We start from the raw sequence: 28,000 nt of genomic DNA, 5'->3' as shown, positions 1-28,000 counted from the left end.
TCAATCAGGAAAGAAACACTCTATGCAAATAGCAGTTAGCCTTGGCCAAGAGGTCTTCATGAGACAAGTGATTGCTATTGGCACGAGATCAAACTGCAAAACATCATTCAGTAACTGCGCATCTTGCTCTAAGCACAATTCACCATTACCTATGCTCTAGCCTAGCTCTAGGAATGACGAAAGGAAACCAACTTTCTTTAGAAATACCTCGCAAGATCAACCACAGTAATTAGAATTTAGCAGGTTATCTTTAGGACAGAAACCTATAAAAATCTATTTTCAAGAATACGCCAAAAACAACAAAAGAGAGAGACTGGCTCTTCTCTGTTGCCATATTCCAGACAATCAAAACATGCATAAACATTGGGATCAACTGTATTAACCATGCCACAAGGTTCAATAAAATGGCTTGCTTCATTATTTCTCATTTCAAGCACACTGGCCTATTCAACTGGGATGAAATCACAAATTTCAATACATGTATATGCTCAGTCACACTTCTCCTCACCTAGCTCTGTAACTGGTGTTAGCTTTGATCCCAGAGCTTCTTTACCCACACTGTTTAGTGCAAATCTTGAAAGGTACAAAACTGAGCCTGCAGGCAAACACTCCGACCTCTTAACCTGCAACATGAAAGATTCCATCAAATAGAGATATGTAAGGTACAAAAGACAGGTAGCATAAATTAATGCTTGGCCAATGGACAATCATATCTGAAACTTGATTCACAGCCTACAACAAACTTTTGCTAAGTACTCCAATTAGACAAAGTACTGATCTGATACTTACAGTCATAAACTTCACTTCCTTTGGATTATCAGGTGGAGATCGTGCCATCCTCACCTATTGACACGAGGCAATAGACCAAATGGATGATCAATTTCATACTAGATAAAAATGAGCCAACATATACATGATGTCAGCTGCACAGACATGGTCTTAAGACTTACATTTAAAAAAACATCAAAACAGAATGCATATGACATCATTTTATCTTGAAGGAATTAGTACTATTCTGCCATGCAGCACCAAATTCATGAAGTTCTAGGTACCTCAGTATCCAGATATTCACAGTATCCAAAAGAAATTTGCCCTCACATGTCCAGAATTCACAGCTACAGATGTTGGAAGAAGAGGAGCACAGCTGAGAGAGATGGAGATCGAGCAGGAGTGGGCGAGAGAGAGTGTGACCGCTGAAGAGTGTGAGCAGAGTGAAAGTACGAATCGATAAGAGTGTACCAACAATGTGTTGGCACACAAAGAATAAAATGTATTTATACTTCGGGCATGTAAAGGGCCTGCAAGAGAGAGGGAGGAGATGCTGCTGCTCTGATTAGCAGCCATTGGAGGACCTTTTGAGAGAGCCAGGGGCAGGAGAAGATCAATCAACAGCAGGTGACAACATCTACAGGCTGTTGAGATAGGGCAGCAGAAGTAAATGACTGATTTTCTTCAATTCTTTGCATCTACAAGTTGTTGAGACAAGGCAACAGCTGCATTTGATTGATTTTCAGTCATTCTTCACAACAAAACTCTGAATTTTCTCTCTCCACAACTTTCTCTCTCATCTCCAAGGCATTTCACAGCCTTGCTCCGAAGATCTCAGCATTTGGACCCTTGGAGGCTAAGAAATTGCAAATTTCTCTGCTGTAAACCCTAATTTACAGCAAAAATTAGGGTTCAACAGCCTCGAGAAGTGCGCCAAAAATTGGAAGCTCTAAGACTTGGATTCAACAGGGCTGAAGGTGAATTTCAGCTAAATTCGGGTGGAGGACTAGCCAACCATTGAATTTGGGGCATTTCCATCATCTATGAAGTGGGTGAAGGCCAATTAAGTGCCCGAATCAAGGGGTGAAATAGATTGAAGACTTGCTGGTCACTTTGGAGAAGTAAGGGAAGTTTGGATTGTGAAGGGGATCAGGAGAATCCCATTGTAATTTAACTTCTTCAATAAAGCTAAAGAAATACTGAAAGGGGTGCCAATTTTAGGGCCAATCGGGTGTGCATTGTCCACAATCAGTAGATAGATTTGTATTTTCAGATTTGCATTAATTGTTTGCTGCTATAATTAAGTTGTAATCAAGGATTTATGTAACCGGCCTGTTCACTGGAAACGGCGATAGTGTACAACCAAAATTTATAAATGCTTTCACCCAATTCACAATCGCCCACTTTACCTGAACTTAAAGACACAGAATCAAGAAGAATTACAGGAAGCTAGAATGCTCCTGTTGCCACACAGACGCCCTGTTGGCCCCTAAGTCAAGCGTCCCTTGCGGTATTTCTTTATTTTTAAAAAGAGAGAAAGTACAATGGGCTGTCTTTCACCTATTCTGGGTGAAATTTGGCAGCATAACAGTACAATTACTGACCCAAAACACGTTGACCAAGAGGGGAAACTCTGCCCAAGTCTTAAACTTCTGGTTGGAGCACAGAATTGACCATTTCAGCCCGCTGTAATTATTGGTTCAGACCTGTTTTGAAACCTGTTTTCAGCTCATATTGTTCCCTGTACTATTCTCCAACATCTGTGCCATCGGACACTTGCTTGGTGAGGTTACCACCCTCACCTGTTCCTGCTTCGGGGCAATAAACAACTACTTGTGTTTCTGGAGAAAGGAGGCTCTTGCCTCATGCAAAAACAGCATATTCCCACACAACTGTACATGAATCAGAAGAAAGGCGCTCGACTGAGGCATAACCATAACTGTTAGGGAGAGAGAGAGAGAGAGTAGGGAGCAAGCTCAACCCTCTGTGCATCATAGACAAGGTAGGCAAGCTCTCAATAATTCTCCATCAGCAACTGTCCATCTTTTTCCCTCTTCAAATGAGTCCCCAAAAGCCCAAGAAACTGCACGCCAGCCCCTCTTTAAAGAGGAAAGTGCACAAATTTGTGCCAAATGGCAGCAATGGAAGGTGTTTCCCGTTCTAGCCTTCCGGTCTAAAATTCTCCATGCTCGGTGCAAAATTTGACCTCGGCACAGACCAGAGGATTAATCCTCGTGCAAAAACGAAGATAATGACGCGAACAGATTCTGGGGTCCAAAAATAGTAACTCCCTAAATTTTAGGAGTTGCTTCCATTGCATCCCCACTAGTCTTCTGACCATCTTTGCAGACTATGGCTACATCCAAATTTGCAATGTAGCACAACTGAAAGTGAATTTCCACTGATGACCCCACATGGACTAATCTCTTAGAGATTTGTCCATCTTCACTTTAAACTAGTCTCTTCCATGCTAGTTCTTTAACACATTTGTACATATACACTTTCACAAGTCTCTTCTAGGCTTGTCAATCTATAGTGCCATCAGTCTCTTCCAGACTTATACTGGACCCTAATTGTCCAGTCTTGACTCACTGGACATTCCTGTCCATTTCACATACTGGCCATGCAACTCAGGCGTTTAGATTTCAAGAGTGATCCTTCGAAAAAGAAAAAACAAATAAAGTAGTAATAAAGAAATCAGCAAAAAGATAATAGTTGTCACAGTCTTGTGACATACCTCCCTCTCGAAATCGCAAACGTCCTCGTTTGCATAAATGTCATACATGCTTGCTATCAGTTAACATTGTGTACTGAACACACTGTTAACACATGTATGTTCTAACTGTGAAACATGGTAGACTATCATCATGTGACTCCACATCACTGTTTCCAGATATAGTGGCCGGTACACCACAATGATATCCCCATAGTGGCAGATTCTCATTTGATGACTCCACATTACCCTGACTAGAGATCTAGTGGCCAGTACATCAAAATGATATCCCCACTGAGTCAATTCACAGAATACATGCCCGATCGAGTAAACATTGTTACAACATGTATTCAATTCAATAGAAGTAAAAACTGTATTCTTGCAACAAGCAATACTTACTTCTTTAGCACTGAGAAAACCATATGGACACAATAAGTGTTAACCTGTACAAAATTTGTTTATGTACATAATTTCTTTCTTGAGCAATTGTCACTTTGGCAATCTATTTCAGCTTAGAGATACAAGGGGTCAAGGTAGGTTGCAAGCGAAATGCTTCAAGGTAAAGTTCCAACACATTAGGTGACTCTGCAAGTTCACCTTCGTCCATCCACTTAGCATCTATAGCTGGATAGTTCTTGAACTTAACCAAATACCTTCTAGCAACCTTGCCTTTCACTTTCCTTTCCTTGTATGCCAGTACCTATTCTGGAACAAGAATTTCATCAAGTTCTTCAACTTCGGGCTGTTCCTCAACTGGCATATCTTCTGGCACATCACCCACATAGGGTCTAAGAAGACTTACATGGAAAGCATTATGAATCTTCCAATTGTCAAGCAATTTCAGCCTATAGCTGACATCACTAATCTTCTCTGTTACTTGAAAAGGCCCATAGTATCGCATACTAAGCTTAGTGAAAAGACTTTCCTTGCCTTTCCACTTCTTTAAGCGTGCATTTTCAAACCGCAACAGTACCCAATCACCAAGTGAAAATATCAATTCACGACGGTGATGATCAACAGCTTTCTTTTGTTTTGCCCGAGTCCTTTCAAGGGCATGCTTAACTTTCTGATACATTTCACCCATACTCTGCACATACTGATCTGCCTGAAAGATCTTATCCTTTGTATGCAAAATGGGAGGAACCTTTTTACCACCTTCAACAATTTCAAAAGGGGCTTTGCCTGTTGACGAATGCACAGTATTATTGTATGCATACTCGACCAAAGGCAAATAGTGCTCCCACTTTAACTTGTGCTCTGACACATAGCACTTAAGCAAATCCAAGACAGTAGAATTTGCCTCTTTTGGCAGTCCATCAGTCTGTGGATGAAATGACAATGAGAACTTAAACGTTGTGCCCATGTTCTCAAATATGCCTCTCCAGAATAGACTTGTCATCCGTGGATCACGGTCACTGACAATAGACTGTGGCATACCATGGTACTTGAAGACATTGTACATAAACAAACGTGCCATCTGATCTGGTTTTATCTTCTTCCTGACAAGAATGAAATGAGCATGTTTGCTAAACATGCAAATAATAGTCCATATACCATCATTTACTGTCTGTGTCCTTGGAAGATCAAAGATAAAATCCATAGCTATGCTTTCCCATGGTTTATCCGGAATAGGCAATGGCTGTAAAAGCCCTGGTGCTTTTTGCCTATCAAACTTGACCTTCTGACAAATCAAACGCTGCTGCACAAAAGCATCCACGTCTCTTCTCAAAGTAGGCCAATAAAAGAATGTCTCTACTGCTTTGACTGTTTCATCAATACCACGATGCCCTACATACGGTGGAGAATGACTCTATGTCATAACTTTCCGTCTCAATGGCATAGTCACACATAGTCTACCATGCATCAACATGAAACCATCCTTGAGAAGATAATGCTCATGATGTTGTCCATTGACAAGCTGATCAAAGATCCTTGCAAAATTTTCATCATCAGCATACTGTTCCTTCATATCATCAAGCTCATGATGATAAGAAATTGACACAGCTGAAATTTGTGGCTTCCTTGACAAAGCATCAGCCACAACATTCTTTTTGCCTTCCACATACACAATCTGAAAATGGAACATTGACAAAAAGTTTGCCCAACGCATATGCTTTTCTAACAGCTTAGTCTGGGTTAAGAGAGAACGCAATGTCTGATGATCTGTCTGGACAACAAAATCTGCCCCAAGTAGGTAGTGTTTCCAACAAAAAAGCGCATGAATCACAGCCAGCAATTCTTTCTCATAGACCTGCATAGTCTTCTTTGGCCCTCGCAGGATTCTGCTTTCTACCCGGCCATCTTGCATTAACATTGCACCAATGCTATTGCCACAGGCATCACACTGGACAACAAATGACTTCCTAAGGTCTGGCAGAATGATCACTGGACTAGAAGTCATCTTTTCTTTAAGAAGATTAAAAGCTGAAATCTCTTTCTGTGTCCACTAGAAAGAGATTCCTTTCTTCTGTAAAGCATGTAAAGGTGAAGCAATCTCTGCAAAGTTGCGGATGAACCTCCTGTAGTAAGAACACAAACCCAAGAAGCTTCTAACATCATGGACAGTCTTCAAATCTGGCCATGTTCTAATTGCTTCAACCTTAGCAGGATCCATTCGGACACCATCCTTTGACACTATGTGCCCCAGGAACTGGATTTCTTCCAATAAGAACTCACTCTTCTTGCCATTGATAAGCAACCTATTACTGCGAAGCTCATCAAAGACTGCTTTCAAGTGTTCTCTATGCTCCTAATCATTCTTTGAAAAAACAATCATGTCATCAAAGAATGTACCAACAAACTGCCTGTATGGACGAAAAATCCTATCCATCATTCGATTAAACATAGCAGGAGCATTAGTAAGTCCAAATGGCATTACCAAGAACTCATAGAGACCAAACGTGGTCCTAAATGCAGTCTTATGCACATCCTCTCGCTTAATCATGATCTCATGGTATCCACTCTTCAAATCTATCCTGCTGAAAATTGACGCTCCTTCCAAACGGTCAAGGATGTCGTCAATTCTTGGAATGGAAAACCTGTTCTTGATGGTACTCTTGTTCAACACTCGATAATCTATGCACATGCGCCAACAGCCATCCTTCTTCTGCACTAAGAGCACTGGTAAGCAAAAGGGAGATGAACTTGGCTGAATCAGCCCTTTTTCTAACAGCTCATTCACCTGGCTCAATATCTCTTTCTGTTGGGCTGCACTAATCCTATATGGAGGTCTATTTGGTGGGCTACTGCCTGGCACCAAATCTATCGCATGATCCTCATACCTCTCTGATGGCAACTGTGATGGTAATGAGTCAGAAAAACAATCACTGAATTGAGACAAGAAAGCAGACCTGTCTCTATTTAACATAGAGAAATTTGACTCATCATTATCCTTGACATCACGTGCAAAAATCAAGTGCGCAAAAAGATGATTCTTTATTATAGATATAATGGCAGAAGCCGATACAACAAGTACAAACTCTCCTTTAAGCTTCACATCAAGCACATGAGTCTTTCCCCTATGTTCCAAAGTCAGTGTCTTGTTAAAGGCATCCAACACACCATGCTTTCTGAACATCCATGGCATTCCCATCAAGACATCACAGCCTTCAAGTGGCATGATATAAAATTCTTCTGCATCAACATAAGACTGTATATGAAGACGCAGCTTTCCAAGAATGGGTGTCACAGACTCTGAGTGGCCAAGACATGCCAACCCTGCCTCTGTTGTGTAGCCCATCTCATCTGCTCTGATGCCCAAAGTAGAAGCCAACTCTGGTGAGATAAAGTTTGCCTTAGCTCCAGGATCAAAGAAAATGAGTACATGTTGATCCCTAACTTTACCCGAAGCTCAGCAAAGCTCATTAGCATCCAAGTGTGGCTTGTCTCCCAGCATATCTGGCACTAAACCTGCTGAAGGTTTGGGCTTCTTTCCTTTCCTGTCCTCTTTATCATCATCAACTGGTCTCTTATTCTTGTCCGGACAATTAGACGCAATATGACCAATCTGCTCACAAATAAAGCACTTCCTCTCAGCCATTAAAGCCTTTCTCTCTTTAAGAGACTTGTGCACAAAAGGTTTCTTCCGGTCCTTTGACTGCTGTCCAAAGAACTTGGCTGGCTTCTTCTTGAACTGCCAAGGTTTACCTGTGCTCTGAGAAATCTAAGAAACCTGTTTACCAAATGGCTTCTTTGCTGAAAATTTCTCAGATTTGTCCTGTTTAATGCTGCCCCCAAAACCACTTGACTGTCCCAACAATAATGCATTTCCTGTGCTGGCATTCTCAATTAACTAAGCGAAAGTGGTGACCTTTGTCTTTGAACAATAATTCCGGAGTTCCTTGGGCAGCCTGCAGCAATATTTCTCTATCTGCTCGGTCAATGGCACAACCCTGTAAGAAGTGACTGGAAGTAAAGCCTCCCAAAACTTCTTGTTATAGTCTTCCAGATCCTTGCATTTAGATGCATCCAAATTGTGCCAAGCTGACATAACATCAATCTCAAACTCATTGGTCAACCAAGCAAAAGCAAATACTTGCTTAAAATAAGTCCAAGTGGCAGGAGCCTGTCCTTGCATCAACAGTGTACTCCACCACTGACTAGCATTGTCCTTAAGAAAGGTGGCAGCTTTCCGGACCTTAGAAGGCTCTGTAAAGTTCCCTCCTGCAAATGCGGCATCAAATTGCTGTAAGAAAGAGAGAGCCTTAGTCCTATCTTCAAATCCTCAAAAGATGTCAAACTGTACGGCTGCACCACCTTCCATGTATGGCTTTGGCTTCTCATGAGCCATCAAAGGGTCCGTAAGATATGCCTATAACATAGGAACACTAACAGGTGGCATGGAAGTTGCCGGACCACTGACTACAGGGCTTGTAGACACAATACTTGCTTGCTGATTTTGATAACTAGTCATACCAAAAGTGCCCTGTGGCATGCCAAAACTGCCCTGAACTCCCTGAAATCCAAGCTGCATGCCTATATTACCATACATGGGGTTTGGCATAAAACCCTATGTACCCCCAAACACTGTTCCTGGTACATTAATCTGGTTTCCAGGTGCATAACCAGCCGTACTCTGAAATACAGATCCACCTCCAAAGTACCCAGGATGTACAGAGGTCGGTGGGAAAACCTGTGGTAAAGCCTGAAAACTGCTTCCCTGTCCATTTAAACCAACATTTGGCTGTTGTAAAGTGGCGAGCTGAACTGGCAATGCCTGTGTAACTAGCGTTTCTGCCACCTGTTCCTGGACAGTCGGAACCAATCTTGGAGTCTCCATTGACTCCACAAGCTGCCTTGGTGTTTCCACTGAATCTGCAGCATGCTTATCCTTATCCTGGACCTCTACTGGATCCAAAATCTTTGCAGATTGCCCAACTTGCTGTAAAGGAAGGGAGGGCTGCAAAAATGCCAAAAAACCTTGGATTCTGCATCACTTGAGTAAACATACTCACAGCAGCAACTAACTGAGTCTTGAAAATGTCTTCATCCATAGAAGAAGCCGTAAGAACTTGTGGCTCAACCATAACAGGAGGAAAACTGTGGAGGTCTAGAAGACTCTCCCAGTTAGCAGTCATGGTTGTCATGCCTTGTCATCTCCTGCCTGTGAGCCTCAGTCTGAGTCAGACGAGGACATTAGGAGCTCTGACATGTCTGTCATGTGTTATGATGGGGGAGGCTAGTCACTCTTGATTGGCTGTCTTAGGATGTGTATTTCTTTTTGGCCTCTTTTAGTGGGCAGCCACTAGCTGCCCGGCCACTTTTTGGTCACTGTTGTGGGGCGCCCATTTTAGGGCATTTTTAGGGTTTGCGCCCATTTTAGGGTTAGGGTTAGGGTTTGTCATTTGCCTATTTATAGGCAGTCCCCCTCCCCACTTGATCGCTTGTCGCAGATTCCGACACTCCTCCCCCGTGGTGGTGCTGCCATCATCATCAGCCTGATCTGGTGCCCTCACTGACGCTTCAGGCTGCGTGCGGGAACTGATCAATCCACAGTTTTGTATTCGGCATTCATTACAGTCAGTGCAGATTTTCTTCCTTCATTTTCTGCTCTCTCTCTCTCCTCCTCTGTGTTCGTGTTCTTCCGTTGCGCACTCTCACATGGTATCATCGCCTGACTGAGAGCACGGAGGACCTAACCTTGTGGAGAGATACCTCACCCCTCTTCTGTTGCTGTCGCCTCATCTCCAACTGCCCACGCAGCCCCTCCAGGTGGCCATTCTTCTTGCGTTTGCTGCAGACAACTACTCCCGAGGCTGCCACATCATCAAACGACCCCTCCTGCTTGCGTTTACCATCACGCGGCCCCTCCTTCAGCTGGGCGATACATCATCAGGCTGCGTTTTGCAGATCCGGTGGTCATTTCCACTCCTGGCGGCTCATCTCCTGTTGGCGACCCACTCCCAGGCTGCGTTTTGGTATTGGCAGTTTCTGTTCTGGTGATCTTCATCAGATACCCTTGCGTTTTGCAGCTCCAAGTGTTTGTAGGCTATCACAGCCTGCGTTTTGGTGGTTGGTGACTAGACTATTGGTCCTACTTCGGCTTCGGCACAGTTTTCTTTGGTGTTTGGTGTTTTGCAAATTGGAAGATGTCTTTTCATCAGTTTACGGGCTTTGATGACTCAAATGACGAGCTTTTGTCTCGCCACTCATCTGAACGGAGGCGTGATTTCTATCACGAGGACCGTCGTCCGGAGTCTATTTCTCTCTCCCGTCCCCCTTCTATTCATGTATCTCGGCAATCCTCTTCCAATGGACCGAAGATGCAGCCTTTGGTACCCCCTGTACAAGTACCTATACTTCCTCAGCTGCCCAAAGAGGACCGGTTGGATGGCTCCAACTTTTCTCTATGGTCCTGCAAGGTGGAGTGTATCTTGGACTCCTTCGATCTTTGGGAGCTTGTTTCTGTTCCTATTCCCCGGCCTCAGGTGGATCCCGCAGATGGAACATCTATGGATCATGCAGCCTTATGGGATTGGCTCAATTCTAGAGCCAGATCTTTCCTCTTTCTGAGTTTGCAGGATTCTGTCCTTGTTCATATTCACAGGTTGAAGACTGCAGCGGACGTGTGGAGAAAGCTCGCATCTCTCTATCAACAGAAGACGTTTGCCCACCGGAAATCTCTTGAAAAGAAGTTGCGGATGCTTGCTATTGATGATAGTCCTTCCATGAAGGACCACATCAACAGATTACAGGATATGAGGGATGAGCTTGCATCCCTCGGTCGGACGATATCTTCTGACGACATGGCTATGATTCTTTTGACTCAACTGCCATCGCCTCGGTTTGATGTCTTCTACACCAGCCTTCTTACATCGAGGACCCGTGAGAAGCTTCTATGGGAGGAGCTATCCCCGCTTGTCTTGGAGCATTACGAGCGACTCAGAGAGGTCAGTGCTAGTGGATCCGACTCCACTAGAGCCTTTGTTGCAGGTTCGGGAGGACAGAAGAAGAAGAAGAAGTCAAAGGCTAAGAAAAATGACAGTTCTTCAGGCTCTGACTCAGATTCAGAGAGCCTGAAGTGCCCACACTGTGGAAAAGAGACACATCCCAAGGAGAAATGCTGGAAGAAGTACCCTCACCTTCGTCCGGGAGCGAAGGGTGGATCTACATCGGAGCCTTCTTCTACCTCTACACCAGCTGTTACCCATGAGTCTGTGTTCCTTCATATCCATGCTTTGGAGAAGGATCCTTCTTCCGTGGCTGCAGTGTCTTCTGCGTAGCCTTGGTTAGTGGACAGTGATACTTCTAGTCATATGACTCCCCGAGGTGATTTGTTACAGGATCTCCGTCCATCAGAGGGTTCAATCACTGTTGGTGACATTTTATTGGTGTCTATTAGTGGTGTTGGCACATTGCCTTTGTTTACCGACCGACCTTCGAGCTCCTTTTCACAGGCCCTACATGTTCCGGATTTGGGCCTTCCCCTCCTCTCAGTTTATGGCCTTACGAGGCTTGGCACACGAGTGATCTTCACCTAGCATGCCGTTGTTATTGAGGATTCTTTTACAGGAGCTGTCTTATCTACAGGTTGGCAGGAGAGTGGGCTTTACAGGCTCCATTCCCCTTCTTTGATGCAGGGTCCTCCGAGGCAGTCTATTGCTACACCCGTTCCCGCTTGTGCACCTTCTATTCCACAGGTTCCTTCCCATCCCCCACCTTCTCCTCCAGTGGTTCCCTCGTACCCCCCATCCCTTTCAGAAGGGAACGATCTCGGTGATGCGGCTGTGGATTCCCTGGCCCCTAGTGTTTTAGAGGGGGATTCCCAGGATCGTGAGGAGCTCCTTCAACGGCAGTCTACATCGACGGACTTCATCGACCTTGGCATTCCTCTTGCCACCCCAGGATCCGTTTCTCCCTTGGCCTTCTGCCACATCCAGGATCTGAGAGGGGGTGTTAGCAGTCATGGTTGTTATGCCTTGTCATCTCCTGCCTGTGAGCCTCAATCTAAGTCAGACGAGGACATTAGGAGCTCTGACATGTCTGTCATGTGTTATGATGGGGGAGGCTAGTCACTCTTGATTGGCTATCTTAGGATGTATATTTCTTTTTGGCCTCTTTTAGTGGGCAGCCACTGGCTGCCCGGCCACTTTTTGGTCACTGTTGTGGGGCGCCCATTTTAGGACATTTTTAGGGTTTACGCCCATTTTAGGGTTAGGGTTAGGGTTTGTCCTTTGCCTATTTATAGACAGTCCCCCCTCCCCACTTGATCACTTGTCTTCTTGCAGATTCCGACACTCCTCCCCCGCGGTGGTGCTGCCATCATCGTCAACCTGATCTGGTGCCCTCACTGACGCTTCAGGCTGCGTGCAGGGACTGATCAGTCCACAGTTTTGTATTCAGTATTCATTACAGTCAGTGCAGATTTTCTTCCTTCATTTTCTGCTGTCTCTCTCTCCTCCTCTGTGTTCGTGTTCTTCTTCCGTTGCGCACTCTCACACTCCCACCTCATGAACAACAGGGATCTCCTGTGATGAAGACGCTTCCTCTCTGGTGTCTTCCTTTCTATCAGCCATAATGCACAATTCTGTGTCTTACACCCAAACAAACCCTGGCTCACTCTTTAGGGAAAAAGTGATTCGATCCCGGCAATGGAACCATGTAACCGGCCTGTTCACTAGAAAGGGCGGTAGTGCACAACCAAAATTTATAAATGCTTTCACCCAATTCATAGTCGCTCACTTTACCTGAACTTAAAGACACAGAATCAACAAGAATTACAGGAAGCTAGAATGCTCCTGTTGCCACACAAACACCCTGTTGGCCCCTAAGTCAGGCACCCCTTGCGGTATTTCTTTATTTTTAAAAAGAGAGAAAGTACAATGGGCTGTCTTTCACCTATTCTGGGTGAAATTTGGCAGCATAACAATACAATTACTGACCCAAAACAAGTTGACCAAGAGGGGAAAGTTTGCCCAAGTCTTAAACTTCTGGTTGGAGCGCAGAATTGACCATTTCAGCCCGCTGTAATTACTGGTTCAGACCTGTTTTGAAACCTATTTTCAGCTCATATTGTTCCCTGTACTGTTCTCCAACATCTGTGCCAAGTGCCCCTTGATTCTGACATCAATTGGGCTCTGAAATAACCTCTGAACAATCCAAAATCAGTACTGATTTAGTGCTGTTTCGGACACTTGCTTGGTGAGGTTACCACCCTCACCTGTTCCTGCTTGGGGGCAGCAAACAACTACTCCTGTTCCTGGAGAAAGGAGGCTCTTGCCTCATGCAAAAACAGCATATTCCCACACAACTGTACATGAATCAGAAGAAAGGCCCTCGACTGGGGCATAACCATAACTGTCAGGGAGAGAGAGAGAGAGTAGGGAGCAAGCTCAACCCTCTGTGCATCATAGACAAGGTAGGCAAGCTCTCAATAATTCTCCATCAGCAACTGTCCATCTTTTTCCCTCTTCAAATGAGTCCCCCAAAAGCCCAAGAAACTGCACGCCAACCCCTCTTTAAAGAGGAAAGTGCACAAATTTGTGCCAAATGGCAGCAATGGAAGGTGTTTCCCGTTCTAGCCTTCCAGCCTAAAATTCTCCATGCTCGGTGCAAAATTTGACCTCGGTACAGACCAGAGGATTAATCCTTGTGCAAAAACGAAGATAATGACGCGAACAAATTCTGGGGTCCAAAAATAGTAACTCCCTAAATTTTAGGAGTTGCTTCCATTGCATCCCCACTAGACTTCTGACCATCTTTGCAGACTATGGCTACAACCAAATTTGCAATGTAGCTCAACTGAAAGTGAATTTCCACTAATGACCCCACATGGACTAATCTCTTGGAGATTTGTCCATCTTCACTTTGAACTAGTCTCTTCCAGGCTAGTTCTTCAACACACTTGTACATATACACTTTCACAAGTCTCTTCCAGGCTTGTCAATCTACAGTGCCATCAGTCTCTTCCAGACTTGTACTGGACCCTAACTGTCCAGTCTTGACTCACTGGACATTCTTGTCCATTTCACATACTGGCCATGCAACTCAGGCGTTTAGATTTCAAAAGGGATTCTTCCAAAAAGAAAAACCAAATAAAGTAGTAATAAAGAAATCAGCAAAAAGGTAATAGTTGTCACAATCTTGTGACAATTTACCACCCATCCACAGAAGGAAGGCTGGTTACAACCACACTGGTACACACATATCAGTCGACTCACTCTCACTCTCACTCACTGTTCAGTACTATTCAGCACCTCAATTAATGTGTGCTCTCTCTGTGCTTCTGCTTCTACTCTGCACTTATATATGGGGAGACTCTGTCTCTATTCCTAAATTGAAAGCTTTAATCTCTGACCAAAAGTGGGTGCCTTTCCAAATGCATTCTTCTTCCACTCAAGCATATCATAGGTAGAAATTCCAACATCATGAAGCTCCTACGCCAAATGCCTTTCCCTTGTCTCTAGCATCGGATCCTTTCAAGGTTGATTAAAATCTTTGGAAATAGAGTCCAGCATGGTCCTCTATTGCTGTTCCCGAACTCCTCTTCTCTCTCTTGTCAGGGCAAACTGAGTCATCGCAGCCCTATGCAAAGAGCCCCCTTGTCCAAATCCTTTTCAATCTCTTTCACATGAGCCCAATTGTCCGACATGGCAAGGGCCCTATACGGCCAGGTGTCTTGAGACTTATGCAAGGACTTCTCATCCTTGCTGGCTTTCTTTGGGAGGAGGACAGCATGGATGGTGGTGAGCAAGCTCTTGACGAAGTACTCTAGTAGCTCGGCATTGTTTTCTTTGAGCTTTTGGTCAAAGATGTTAGGCTCATCTAGCCTTGGCAAGGTGGATGATGAACTCGGCAAGGACCTTGTCTGTGCAGCCAATGTTTGACTTGAGCTCTGTGCAGACCTTCGACACCATCGACAAGTAATCAAGATCCCTCAGCCCCGATTTGTCCTCATACTACTGCTCCACAGGCACTCCCATGGAGAAGTCTAGAGTAGCACCATATGCATTTTGGGTCGGTTCCATGCGTCCCTTGCATCCCATGTGACTCTGTATCAAAACATTTCAGTGCTTCTTCCTTACCTTGCACATATTGTGCATATCCTGTAATAAGCAAACTCCAAGGGACAACTCTCTCTCTAAACTTGAAAATTTAAAGAATACTAAACCTCGAACTCCTATATCTCAAGGATCAAGGCAGGGATAGTGAGCTAGAGAGTGTGTCGTACTCCGAATGGATCTTGAATCATAGTAAGGCAGCCTTCGATGGTCGAACACTAGTGAATGCAGCTTGTGTGGCTAGACCTTATGCAGACAGCAGTGTGCAGTGAAGCAAATGATGCAAACTATCACAAACCACCATCACAAACAAAAAATCCAGTATCATAAACTACCACCATGAAGATCACGAACCGCAAAGTAAACCACAAGCATGAAATAATGTAAACCACGAACCATGAACCTGAAACCAAAGACTACCATAAACTTAAAACCATGAACCTGAACATAAAACCATGATCTACAAACTAACGCAAACCATGAATCATGAACTATCACATGCTACCTACAAATTAAAGATCATTGCATCGTAAACTATGAAGTACGGTCTATCACATGCTACCCACAAACAAAAGAGCATCGCATAAACTACCACCATAAACTAACATCCATGAATCATAAAGTAAATTCTAAAGAACCATCCACATAAAAAGAACCATAAATTGAAGACCATGAGCCCTAGACTAACATAAACAAAATAAAGACCCAAGCGCATACTATCATCAAGGACTAACAACCATGAATCATCACATGCTACCATAATAAACTATCACATGCTACAATCATCAACCATGATGAGCTAAATATCTTTGTCCCTCCAATCGTAGCCCCATTCTTGTTAGAACTTATTACAAGTAGCTACGTCTTGGCACCAGTATGTGAATATCACTTTAATGCTCTCTTTGATTAGAGCTTGGGGCTTTCAAGAAGGTTAGACAACTAGCCCTAGCTGTTGACAAAGGATGGGCTAGTAGAAAACCTCTCTCTCTCTCTTTGTCTCTGTCTCTATTACTTACCTCTTACTTGCATTATTAGAAGTGACATCTCGAGGCCATATTTGAAGCTTTCCTTTGCTCTAGAAACAATAAGAGAAGGTTCAAAGTTCATTGTCGTGATTTCTTGAGCAACACTACCATCCCTACCAAGAAGACCCGAGTTTTTTGTATATTTTCAAATAATCAATGCTCATCCAAGTTTATGAAGGTGAGAGACACAAGAACAGAGACAACTATTTGCTTGGCAAGCTTGAGGTTTTTTTGGGGGAGTAGGGGGGATGACATGCCATATTGTAGTAGGGGAGCAAGGTTTTTTGGGGTTGGATGGAGCAGGGTTATTGGAAGGAGAGGGGAAGGATGTTTGCGCACGCACGCGCACGCGCGCGCGCGTGTGTGTGTGTGTGATGCCGTGGCAAAGTGGAGATTGGGTGTAGGGGTTGTGCCGCGGTTTTTGGAAGAGGGTGTGTGTACCATATCATGGGGGAATGGAGGTTTTTCAAGTTGGGTGGAGCGGTGTTTTTGGGAAGGGAGGGTGGTGTGCCATGTCATGGTGCGGTGTGGACTGCATAAATAGTAGCATCCGAGCTGTAGGAAAGTATCATGGAAATCAATGCTTAGACATTGTGCAAAACCTTTAGCAACAAGGCAGGCCTTGTGCTTGTCCAACATGCTATCATTGTAGTACTTGGTCTTGAAGACCCATTTGACTCCAATTACCTTTTTATGAGAAGGCTTAGGCACAAGATACCAAGTGCCATTCTTCCCAATCGACTCCAACTCCTACTCCATCACTTTCCGCCAATGATCATGCTGTAAAGTCTCCTTCACGAAGGTAGGCTCCCTAGAAATGCACCTGGTTCCTCCAAGAATACCGTAGGCCATCCTACGGCTGCCACTCCTCAAGGAACCCCTCAATCCCTACATCACGGAGAGTAACACGTACCCAACGAGGAGGAGACCGGATCTCTCCTCGTCACTCTCCATCTGCTAAAGACTCTAGGATGTCCATCGACTGTTGGGGCTCAATCTGAGAGTCCAATGGTGGAAAAATAAACTTCTCATCCAAAGAAGAATCCTCAAGAGGCACAAGCTCTAGAGGTATAGGAGTTGGTGCCCAACTATCTCTTGGATCTCCAAGAACGAGGTGTTCCTCACCCCTCTGAGGCTGCAACTTCCACAAACCGAACATCACAGCTCGTGTAGACATCCCGCTTGCCAAGATCATACAATCAGTAACCCTGGGACTACAAGCTATAGTCCACAAACACGTCTTTTAGAAGCCGCTTCAAATTTGTCACGCTTTGTTTTCGAGATGTGAACATAGACATCACACCCAAAAACCCTAAAATAAGAAACATCTAGCTTAGATCCAAAATACGCCTCACAAGGTGTTATACCAACGACAACCGAAGTAGGAGAGTGATTAAGAATGTGGACTGCAATAGCCACAGTCTCGGTCCATAGACACTGGGTCGTCCGTTATGATACGGGCTATCTCCATCGCACTACGATTCTTCTGCTCCAATATGTCATTCTCCTGAGGAGTGTTTGTGTTTGCAAACTCTTGGTGGATACCAAGATTTGTACAAAAGCAAGCAAGCTCATTAGAAACAAATTCTCCGCCCTTATCCGATTGTAAGGTCTTTAATTTCTAGCCTGAGTGGTGCCCTTCAAAGAGTAACCAATCCGCGAAGTTGGAGAAGGCCTCCGACTTCAACTTCAAAAATAAGCCCATGTCATCCTACTGTAATCATCCATAATCAACATGAAATACAAGCTCCCTTTAAGGGACTCCATCCGCATCGGTCCACAAAGATCGGTAGAAACAAGCTCCAAGGGTGCTGAAGACTACCTCGAAGCCTTGCTGGTAATTGCATCACAAGTTTGCTTTCCATAGATGCAAGATACACATGGTTGCTGGCTCGCCACAATATTCGGCAAACCTTGAACAAGCTATCCCCTAGACACCTTCCAAAGGTAATCTTTGAGCATACCATAGCTCGGACTGTGTCGGAGAGGTAAGAAGAAGACCTCAATCCTTATAACTTGAAGCAAGGACCTGTCTCGATCCACGATTAAGAATCTGAGAGGAATCCACATCAAACTCGACCAAGAGGCCGAGGGCACAAATCTTGTGCCCCGAAAGCAAATGGTATCCCAAGCCCGGCACATAAAGCACCTCGGAAGTACGGGCACCACCCTACCCATCTAGAATAAGCTGCATGTTACCCCGTTTCTAAATAGGGGTAAAAGAACTATCACCAATGAGAATCTACCCATGTGAAGGCCACAAATGAGCAACACCTGTTGTAGGAGTCATCTGCCAAGATGCACCACTGTCGACAATCCACTCCCAAGTGTGTGGGACCGTCAACGTAGCATCAAAGGCCTTCAAGGTCCATGCCTCAACCACCTCGAGGTGGAGGAAAGTAACTAATGAGGGAGCAACTACCGCTCTGAATCCTTTGAAGATTTCTCCTTCTTCTCCTTGTCCAAGTAGTCCTTCTTCCAATGACCTGTCTTGCCAAGATGTGACAAGTGGATATATTTTCCTTGTCCTTCTTTGATTTGTGCTCCTCCTTTTGGTCCTTCCCCTTCTTCTGAGAGGACTGACCTATCAATGCCTCCGATTTGGAAGCATTGGTCCCTTTCAACTACTACTCTTGGTCCAAGACCATAGGAATCAACTCCTCCCAACGAAGAGTATCCAACCACCCTGAGGTAATCAAGGGGAAATAAAACCACTCAAACGAGACGATAACTATGAAAGGAGAGTTATCGCCATGTCGTCAAAGTAATCACCTTCCTGTGTTCTGCATTTGCATCTGAAGCTGCCTCAGGTTGTTGATATGCTCCCGCATGGAAGACGCCTTGGTGACACTCATACTTCTCATCTTTACTTCCAAAGAAACTCATTTCATGACAATCATTCAATTATACATCTGATCAAGCTCCAACCATATCTCCCGAGCCATCGTCAAGTACTCTGTATGGGAGATCACAGCTAGAGTGCATGAGAAAAATAAAAACGAGCGGATGCAAGCATTTAGTTTGTCCCAATGCGACTGAGTCTTTGCCAACTCTAACTTATCACTAGCAGAGAGTTTGGATTGGTCTCTCAATGAAGGACAGTGGATAGCCTCTGTAACAAGCTCTGCCAAATCATAGGACTCTATAATGGCAAGATAAATGCGACACTTCTCGCCATCAAGCTTTTAATCCGATGTAAGAGCCGGTAAAATGGGCACCTTTTGATCCACGATTGCCTGAAACTCTCTCTTGGCCTCAGAAGACATCTTCACCTAAAGTACCTACACAAAATACAAAAAGCAGCCCCCTCTGAATATGAAACTACAGCTTACTAGGGCTCTTCTTCGCTTGTCCCACTCCTTCACCTGCCAAAGGCGATGAAAATGTAAAATCTATACTTGAAGACCCAAAACACAGCCTTCTTCCTTCTCGAACAGCAAAAATCAATATCAGCTTAGCAACTTTGCTCCTTTCTCGCACAGCCACACTCGCCTCAACCTTATTCTAATGCACAACCCTCCCATCCGCCCTTGAGCACTGAAAACGCAGCCTTGTGTCGCGCTGAACTCTCCTCTTCCGATAGGTCCATAGACCTTCAATGCTCTCGAGTCTCATACCATGTCAGAGTGAAGTGGTGCGGAAGCGTATGACCAAGATTGAGAGATTGAGTGAAGACAGAGAGGAGAGAGAGAGAGACCATGGAGAACAGAAAATTTGCAATGAAGAATGTTGAATAAGGAAGCAGATATGTACACGAGCACAGTGTATGTTTGCGTATGTTTCCACCTCGAAGATCTCATGAGCTATGAACCTCGAAGTATGTGCAACAGTCTCCACAATCAGAAATTTGGAATCGTGCAATTAGAGAATGTCTCACTATATACTAAAGGAAAGCAATAAATAGCCTGAAAGAAATGGTAAAAATATGCTGTCGGCTGCATTTAATGCAGCCAATTGTACTGTCCGACGACTGTACAAACGGCCTGTCCAACAGCACTACTGATGTGACATCACACATCCGACCTGTCCAGCACTACCACGTGGCATACCTGCAAACTGTACGGACTATACAAAACTACCATGTGCACCCACAAGACACACAGCTGATCAAATGCCTGACTGACAAGAAATGCATATATAGGAAGCCTATCTCTCAAGAATGCCTATCCAAGGGATAACAATCTCTAACAAAGGGCTATGCATATGTTTGCTCAACTGGGAGACAACAAACTGAAGATTGGGCCTCGTGTGACATAGATAAATCAAGCACCCAACAGCCTGCTGATGTAAAGTAGTAACAAAGGATCCACTACCATCATCGGAAACAAATTTAAAACGAGGCTCCAAGGGAGTAGACACAGGCTTACAATCCTCAAACTGAGAACATTGATGAAGCTGTCTAATATACTAGGATTGTGTCATAATGATGCCCCCCTCAATGGTGGCAAATTGGATACCCAAATAATAGTTAAGTAGACCAAGATCTATCATGGCAAATGTCTGCTGTAAATCAGCCTTAGAGGCTGCAATTTGACTGGCATTGATCCCAATGACAAGCATCTCATCAACATAAAGCACAATAATAATAAAATCAGATCCCTGATGTCGAATGTAAAGAGTGGCCTCAATAGGACTATTCTGAAATCCAAGGTGCAATAGATGAGAATGTATGTGGGCGTACCAACCCCGTGGAGCTTGCTTTAAACCATACAAAGCCTTCTTGAGACAACAGACTTTGTGCTCAAAGCCTTTTAAGTGCAAATCCTGGAGGCTGAGAAACATATACCTCTTCAGTGAGAGATCCATGGAGAAATGCCATTTTGATGTCCAGTTGATGCACCTCCCAATGAAAGTGGGCAACAAGGGCAATAATACTCCCGATGGTAGTAATGCAAGAGGTAGGGGCAAAAGTCTCCTCAAAGTCGAGCATAGCCCTTGGCAACAAGGCAGGCTCTGCACCTGTCAATAGAACCATCTAGCTTTCTTTTAATTTTATAAACCCATTTGGTACCTATGGCACACTTGCCGTGAGGCAAGTCACATAGCTCCCAAGTGTCATTCTAATGGATGGAATCAATCTCTACCTTCATTGCTTCCACCCAACGACCATCTGAAAAAGCATCTTTATAACATAGGGGTTCTTCATTGCATCCAATAGCCACCAATACACATGCCAGAAGATTACCTTCATCCTTGCAAGCAAAGGCTCGTACGCGGAAAGCCAAAGGAAGAGGCTGTTTGCTGTCCCGAAGAGTGTCTAACAACCAGCAAGGGACTCTTTTAGACTGCTGAATTTCAGCCCTTGTATGCTCCAATTGATCCAAAATAGGGGGCTGCTCTTCAGATGAGGTATCATGATGCTGTTGTGGCTGTAAATCAGGCTAAATAGACTATTGTAATGTATCTATAGATGGTGGAAATGAAGGCTAAGAAGAAAGATCAGCCATGGAACCATTATGGAAAAGGGGTAGCAAGCTGTCAAAGATGTCTAAAGCATCAATAGTAGGCTGTTTTTGATAGTCCAACAAGGAATGAGAAGCATTTTCAGCAAAGATAACATCTCTACTGACAATATCCTTGCTTGTAGAGGGTTGATAAAGAGGTACCCTTTACTTTCAGGATTATATCCAATAAATATGCAGTGAACAACCTTATCATCCAACTTATACATTTTCTCAGAAGGCACATGAGCATATGTCAATGATCCGAAAGTCCTCATATAAGAGAAAGAAGGCTTGGAACCAGCCCATGCCTCATAAGGAGTGATGGTACATAAAGCTCTTGTGGAACACCTATTCAAAACATAAGCAGCACATAGAATAGCATCGAGCCAAAAGGAATTAGGTAAATTCTTACTCTTCAGCATGCATCTTGCCATTGTCAAAAGATGATGTACCAGCGAGACAGCAGGGTTGGCAGGGAGGAACACGGAGTGAATTCGGCAAACATGGAGAAGAGAAGAGATGAGAGAAGAAACTTTGATGAATGGAATGATGAAGTTCCGAATCATGGAGTGAATGTGATACAAGGGAACAAGGGTGCCGTAGCACAAGGAAGATAATGATGACAGCCACGAACCACGAACCACAATGCCCTCCTGAAGGGGTATGAGGGTAGTGGAGAGACTAGAGAGAAGAGGTGACGGACTGAATGAATCAATCGCAAGGAATGAATGAGAGAGTGGCCTATAAATAGGCACAATCAGTCTAGAATAGGGCCCCTTTTTGGGGCTGCAAACCCTAAACGCAAACCCTTAACGCAAAACGCAGAAACGCAAAAACGCAAACTGCAGGTGAAGGATGAAGGGTTTCTCAACACCCCCTCTCAAGCCCAAAAAGGGGAACAAGAGAAGAGTGAGGTGGAGATGCAATGCTACATGCTAAAGAATGCTCATGCAGCAGGTGCCACTTGGACAGTGTCTCGCGTGGGAAAATTGTTCACTTGCCCAAGCGCCCTAGTACATAGATGATGAAATCATGCAATGCATAAGAGGACTGTCGGACTTTGTGTGGTGCCGAGAACCATAAGGATATGCCCGTACTTGATCTTGGGAGGTGGCTCCATGCTAACCAAGTGACCAAGGCAAGAAGAGATAGAGGACCCCTAAGATCCAAGATTTCCACCGGAAAGGAAACCTACAATAAAGAACAGTAGACAGAGTGAGCTGGAGAACCTGAAACTCAACCTCGGGAGAGAAGCCACTAGCTCCGTGCATCCATGCTGGAAGAAATACGAAGGCCTTGTCACCAAGTCGTGGCTGAACCTCCGAGGTCCCGATTTAGGTGGTACCTGAAGATCCTAGGGTATCAGTAGAAGAGATGACTGGTCGAAGACAGCCACCCCAAGAAAGTAGAGGATGGGTAAAGAACTTCACGTGGAGTAGGTTCCCCCTCTGAGGTGGGAGGTGGAGGGGCCCCTGCTGAAGTCAAAGAAGAAGTAGATGCCCCCGCTGAGGGCAAAGAAATAACATTCCCCTCTGAATCCCCCTCTGAAGTAGATAGGGAATTCAAAAACTCATGGATCATGGACTCCGAAATGTCTGATGACGAAGGAAGTGCCGCCGGTCGTGCTGAAGAAGGTATCTAGGGTGCCAAAGAGCTCCCAAAGGTAGCCTCTCGAACCTGAATAGTCGAGGGTGGAGAAGGGTGGGGCGTAGAATGAGCAAGAGGTGGGCAACAGTTGCTCTCTCAGTGGAGCAAACTGGGTAGCCGAAGAAGAGGAAGGAGTCGAGTAGCCACTGTCTCTCGAAGGAGCGGACTCACGAGGAGACGGTATCAAACAATCACTGTCTCTCGATGGAGTGGACTACAGAACCACGGGCCGTGGTAGCCGCTGTACCCGAAAATAGATGGGAGAAAAATGCCGCTGGCAATCGATCCTCCATGTGCTCGAAAGGACTTAGTACGCATCGGATGCGTCTTATGGCCTTGAGCATAGTACTCTCATAGCCAATGCAGAATGATCTTTATGGCCCAAAAAGGAGAGGTGGCACAAGGAGTGCCTTAGTCACTTTATTTCTAGCCAACCTGATTTCATTGTGGCTCCAAATGCTATCTAATTTGTTAATGATTGTGGCCTATTTATGGCCATGGCTCCCTCATCCACTTCAGTGCATACTCCTACACTTGCAAGTTATGTTGAAGAGAGGGAGCTGCCCACACAATTGGTGACTCACTATTGTTTTGTTGTCTCATCTTGGTTTACGGATTCCATTTCGCGAGCATTCTTCTTCTAAGTTCTTTTGCAGTGCTGTTCTTTCTCTGCAGTGTTTCCCTCCTTTGGTGTTTTTGTAGTCTATTACAGCAGATTCTCACACTTCCATCGATACACCTACTTCTAACAATGCTAACCTCCACAAAAGTCAAGCAGTTTGCCAAACCAAAATGGATATGCTCTAGGATTCGATCCATGCTGTCACTTGAGATGCCTTTGCTGAAGCTTGGAAAATCTCTCTTAGAATCAACTCTATGTAAGTTGTGGACAGGTTAGAATAAACTGAATGTGGAGTTTTCAGCAAGGACTCAGACAAACTATCAAGCTCTTTTCCAAAGGTAAAATACAGACAAACTATCAAGCTCTTTTCCAAAGGTAAAATACAGCAGATTCTCACACTTCCATCAATACACCCACTTCTAACAATGCTAACCTCCACAAAAGTCAAGCAATTTGTTAAACCAAAATGGATGTCCTCTGGGATTCAATCCATGCTGTCACATGCACTCGTGCATAGATCGGATGCCGTAAGTGTGCGTAGTGAGCATCAGAAGGTCCCCAAGAACAAAAGAACTCTACTTTTTGTACACAAATCAATGTAGAAGACTTGCACGACATGAACAAGAGACCAATTGGGTGCAATCTCCCCCCATGCCTTGTGTGAGCGCTCCACAAAGCATGTATTTTATGTATTAATTATCTTCAAGCTCAAATAATAGCCCAAATTACAAAATAGCACGCTTTTGGCTTTTGAGTTTGCTTTTGTGCCAAATAGAAATAAAGCTAATGGGCAGGTGCCCAAGAAGTCAGGCATACCCAATACAATGTCCAAATACAAGTATCTAAATCGTGCGCCTATGCGCATACAAAAATAATAAATAAATATCAAACACCTTGATAAATAGGCGCGACAAAATATAGGCGCCATGCCTACGGTATGCGCCCATCAAAATATAGATGATAACTGGAATACACGCTATCCTCCATTGCTTTCCACCGCCACTGCTGCTATCTCTACACATCAACTGAAGTATTCACAATCGTTAGTAAAATAATACAATTAAACCGACAAAAGTGAATACCTAGCAATCTTCAGCTACATAAATCAATTGGTTAGAAATCAATCCTAACCTTAATTTATCACGAGTGCGCACTCTAAACTCATAAACGTTTATTAATTTAAATATGTATTTTGCGGAATCACCCATGTACACACTAAATTAACAAAACGCCCGAAAAATATAGGCGTCCCCATCAACTTCTCCCACAAAGAATCCACTTTAATATGAGCCTCGGTAAGTGCCACGGTGGATTCTGTGAGGTTTTACAGTAGATTCCGTAAACTTTTATTACCGGGGCTCATACACAAAGTGGATTCTTTATACGAGAAGTCGATGGGGATACCCATTCCGTGCCACGATGGATTCCGTGAGGTTTTACGGTGGATTCCGTAAACTTTTATTACCGGGGCTCATACACAAAGTGGATTCTTTGTGCGAGAAGTCGATGGGGACGCCTATCCTTTTCGGGCGTTTTGTTAATTTAGTGTATACATGGGTGATTCCGCAAAATACATATTTAAATTAATAAACGTTTATGAGTTTAGAGTGTGCACTCATTATAAATTAAGGTTAGGATTGATTTCTAACCATTTAATTTATGTAGCTGAAGACTGCTAGATATTCACTTTTGTCGGTTTAATTGTATTATTTTACTAACGATTGTGAATGCTTCAGTTGATGTGTAGAGATAGCAGCAGTGGCGGTGGAAAGCAATGGAGGATAGCGTGTATTCCAGTTATCATCTATATTTTGATGGGCGCATACCGTAGGCATGGCGTCTATATTTTGTCGCGCCTATTTATCAAGGCGTTTGATATTTATTTATTATTTTTATATGCACATGGGCGCACGATTTAGATACTTGTATTTGGACATTGTATTGGGTATGCTGACTTCTTGGGCACCTGCCCATTAGCTTTATTTCTATTTGACACAAAAGCAAACTCAAAAGCCAAAAGCGTGCTATTTTGTAATTTGGACTATTATTGGAGCTTGAAGATGATTAATACATAAAATACATGCTTTGTGGAGCGCTCACACAAGGCATGGGGGGAGATTGCACCCAATTAGTCTCTTGTTCATGTCGTGCAAGTCTTCTACATTGATTTGTGTGCAAAAAGTAAAGTTCTTTTGTTCTTGGGGACCTTCTGACGCTCACTATGCGCGCTTACGGCATCCGATCTGTGCACCAACATGAGATGTCTTTACTGGAGCTTCGAAAATCTCTCTTAGAATCAACTCTATGTAAGCTGTGGACAGATTAAAAGAAACTAAAAATACGGAGTTTTCAGCAAGGACTCAGGCAAACTATCAAGCTCTTGTCCCAAGGGTAAAATACAGCAGGGCAAGTCCTACCTGGAGAGGAAAACTAAGAGAACTAAATCGATGTTGTCTAGAGACAGTAATGCAGCAAGGCAGGTCTGAAGTACAACTGCTAGGACTGATTTGATCGAAACCACACGGCTAGGAGGTCTGTTACCATGATGCCCTAGGAGACTAGTAAAATGCGGCCTTTTTGGGATGGAAAACCTACAAAGTTCAAGCATAATCAAAAACTATAGCATGTTGGTTGGTATCACATCTACTTCTGTAGCACAATGCTGCACCTTACTCTCAGTCTTGGCAGAAGAGTAGGAGGGCTAGGAAATGCAAAATTCAAAGCAGGTCTCGTGCTGAAAATGTAACCAGACCTCCACATGGCAGGGATCACAAATTGGCCAAGAACTCAACATGAGTGCATAGCTAATGTGCACGCGCACACAAGTAAAACTGTTGTACACTAATCTAAAAAGCCCCACATGGGTGCATGAGTGCCTGACTCGGATGATTGAATACTAGGGACCAAAGGTAGCTTTAATTAGCCAAAAGTCTTATATGGTAAGTTGGCCAAATCATTAAAACCACCCACATTTGACCATCAAAAGCCATTTTTAATGTCCATACATTGGACAAGACTAGAGCTCATCTGTCTCTTCAGACTATCTGTATTTGGTGTGAACAAGGACATTGTTCCCAAATCAAGCTGCACTTCTGTTATTGATGGATCATGCTTAATATTTTGACGTCTTAAAATAGTGAAGATGATTAGTGTCTAGCTCTAGACCGGGTCATGACAAGTCACAAATACAGAGTTGATAGACTTTCCAAAGTGGTGCTAAAAGCCCTCGCCTTTGGCACTTCATAGTTTGTAAGCGAGTACTTTTTGGATGTCTAGCCTCACGTTTTGAACGAGAGCACATGTGCGCGCCTTCCTGTCTGATAGAATATCTAGCATATAGTTTGAAAAAGTTCAAGGTTTTAGTTTAATAGAGCCTTGCTTTATTGAGAAAATGTCCCAACCAAATCATCATGTGCACCACAACATTCTAGCTATATGGTTTGTACCTGAGAGCTTCACATGCACAGACTCTGGCGTAGAAACCGAAATTTAAAAAACGCCTCAAAAAGATACCCAGTTGTAGTATTTATTTTGGTCGATCTAGTCACAGGCTTGGATTCCCCTTACAACCCCGGGAGCGACCTCATATATATGGCTTGTCGTACAACAGTGGATTTTTACTTGTCCCTCACCTAAGTAACATGGATGCAGGAGCAGAGAGAAAAAAAATTACCCGTCTGAGGTTGAAAAGCTTCTCAATACCATGCTGTGGCAACCTGGGGAGGCATTGTTTGATCCAATTCACGGCTGTCATGTCGGTTTGCGCCTTGCAGAGATGAGCCAGCCCGCCCATCTGAGGCGGTACGGGCGGGAGGATGAGCCATTCATCATCGCGAATGCGAAGGCCTGCTTGCAAGCGAGAAGGAGAGGACGAAGAGAAGGCGGTGGAGGAGGCAACCTGCACCTGTGTCCTCCTCGCGATAAGACTGTTCAAGGCGAACCCTCTCCTGCTGAAGAGATGAGCAACCATCGACATCACCGTTTCCTGTGACGAGAACCCTTGTCTGCCATCATCGGCATCTGCATGCATGTGCAGGCAGTGCTGGTGTAAAGCAAACTGCGCCGATGGGGCAAGCTAGCTGGTTTCAGTGTGAGTCGAGTTTCATGGGTGCATTAGTCTAAACTTTGCACGGATGGCGTAAGCTAGCTGGTTCGAGCGTGGGTTGAGTTTCATGGGTCCATGAGTCGACACCCAAAGTCACACTTCTTTGACAACAATATAAATATTTATAAGCGTCTAAAAGAAATTGTCACGGGATCAATAGCTCAGTTGGTTTGAGTGT

At 44.1% G+C, this 28,000-nt stretch overlaps 1 protein-coding gene across 1 annotated transcript; it reads right to left on the bottom strand.

Moving 5' to 3' along the window:
- Positions 1–27,896, bottom strand: LOC148032285 (uncharacterized). The gene is made up of 3 exons (XM_087684070.1): positions 27,391–27,896; positions 790–843; positions 1–623 (listed from the first exon to the last, which is right to left on the bottom strand). Exons 1-3 carry the CDS (start codon positions 27,745–27,747, stop codon positions 489–491), a joined length of 546 nt encoding a protein of 181 aa, XP_087540196.1. The 5' UTR covers positions 27,748–27,896; the 3' UTR covers positions 1–488.
- Between the last annotated feature and the right edge of the window lie 104 nt (positions 27,897–28,000).

The sequence above is a fragment of the Lygodium microphyllum genome, chromosome 8, assembly GCF_053477565.2.
Source record: "Lygodium microphyllum isolate KBCC chromosome 8, Lygodium_microphyllum_v1.1.10, whole genome shotgun sequence".
Lineage (NCBI taxonomy): Eukaryota > Viridiplantae > Streptophyta > Polypodiopsida > Schizaeales > Lygodiaceae > Lygodium > Lygodium microphyllum.
This window is presented reverse-complemented; position numbering and strand designations above follow the sequence as displayed.

Coding starts and splice junctions, on each gene's coding strand:
- LOC148032285 (XM_087684070.1), bottom strand. CDS start 27,747: ATGCATGCAGATGCCGATGATGGCAGACAAGGGTTCTCGTCACAGGAA. Junction 844..27,390: donor AGCTTTTCAACCTCAGACGG/GTAATTTTTTTT, acceptor TCGTGTCAATAG/GTGAGGATGGCACGATCTCC. Junction 624..789: donor AGGAAGTGAAGTTTATGACT/GTAAGTATCAGA, acceptor TTCATGTTGCAG/GTTAAGAGGTCGGAGTGTTT.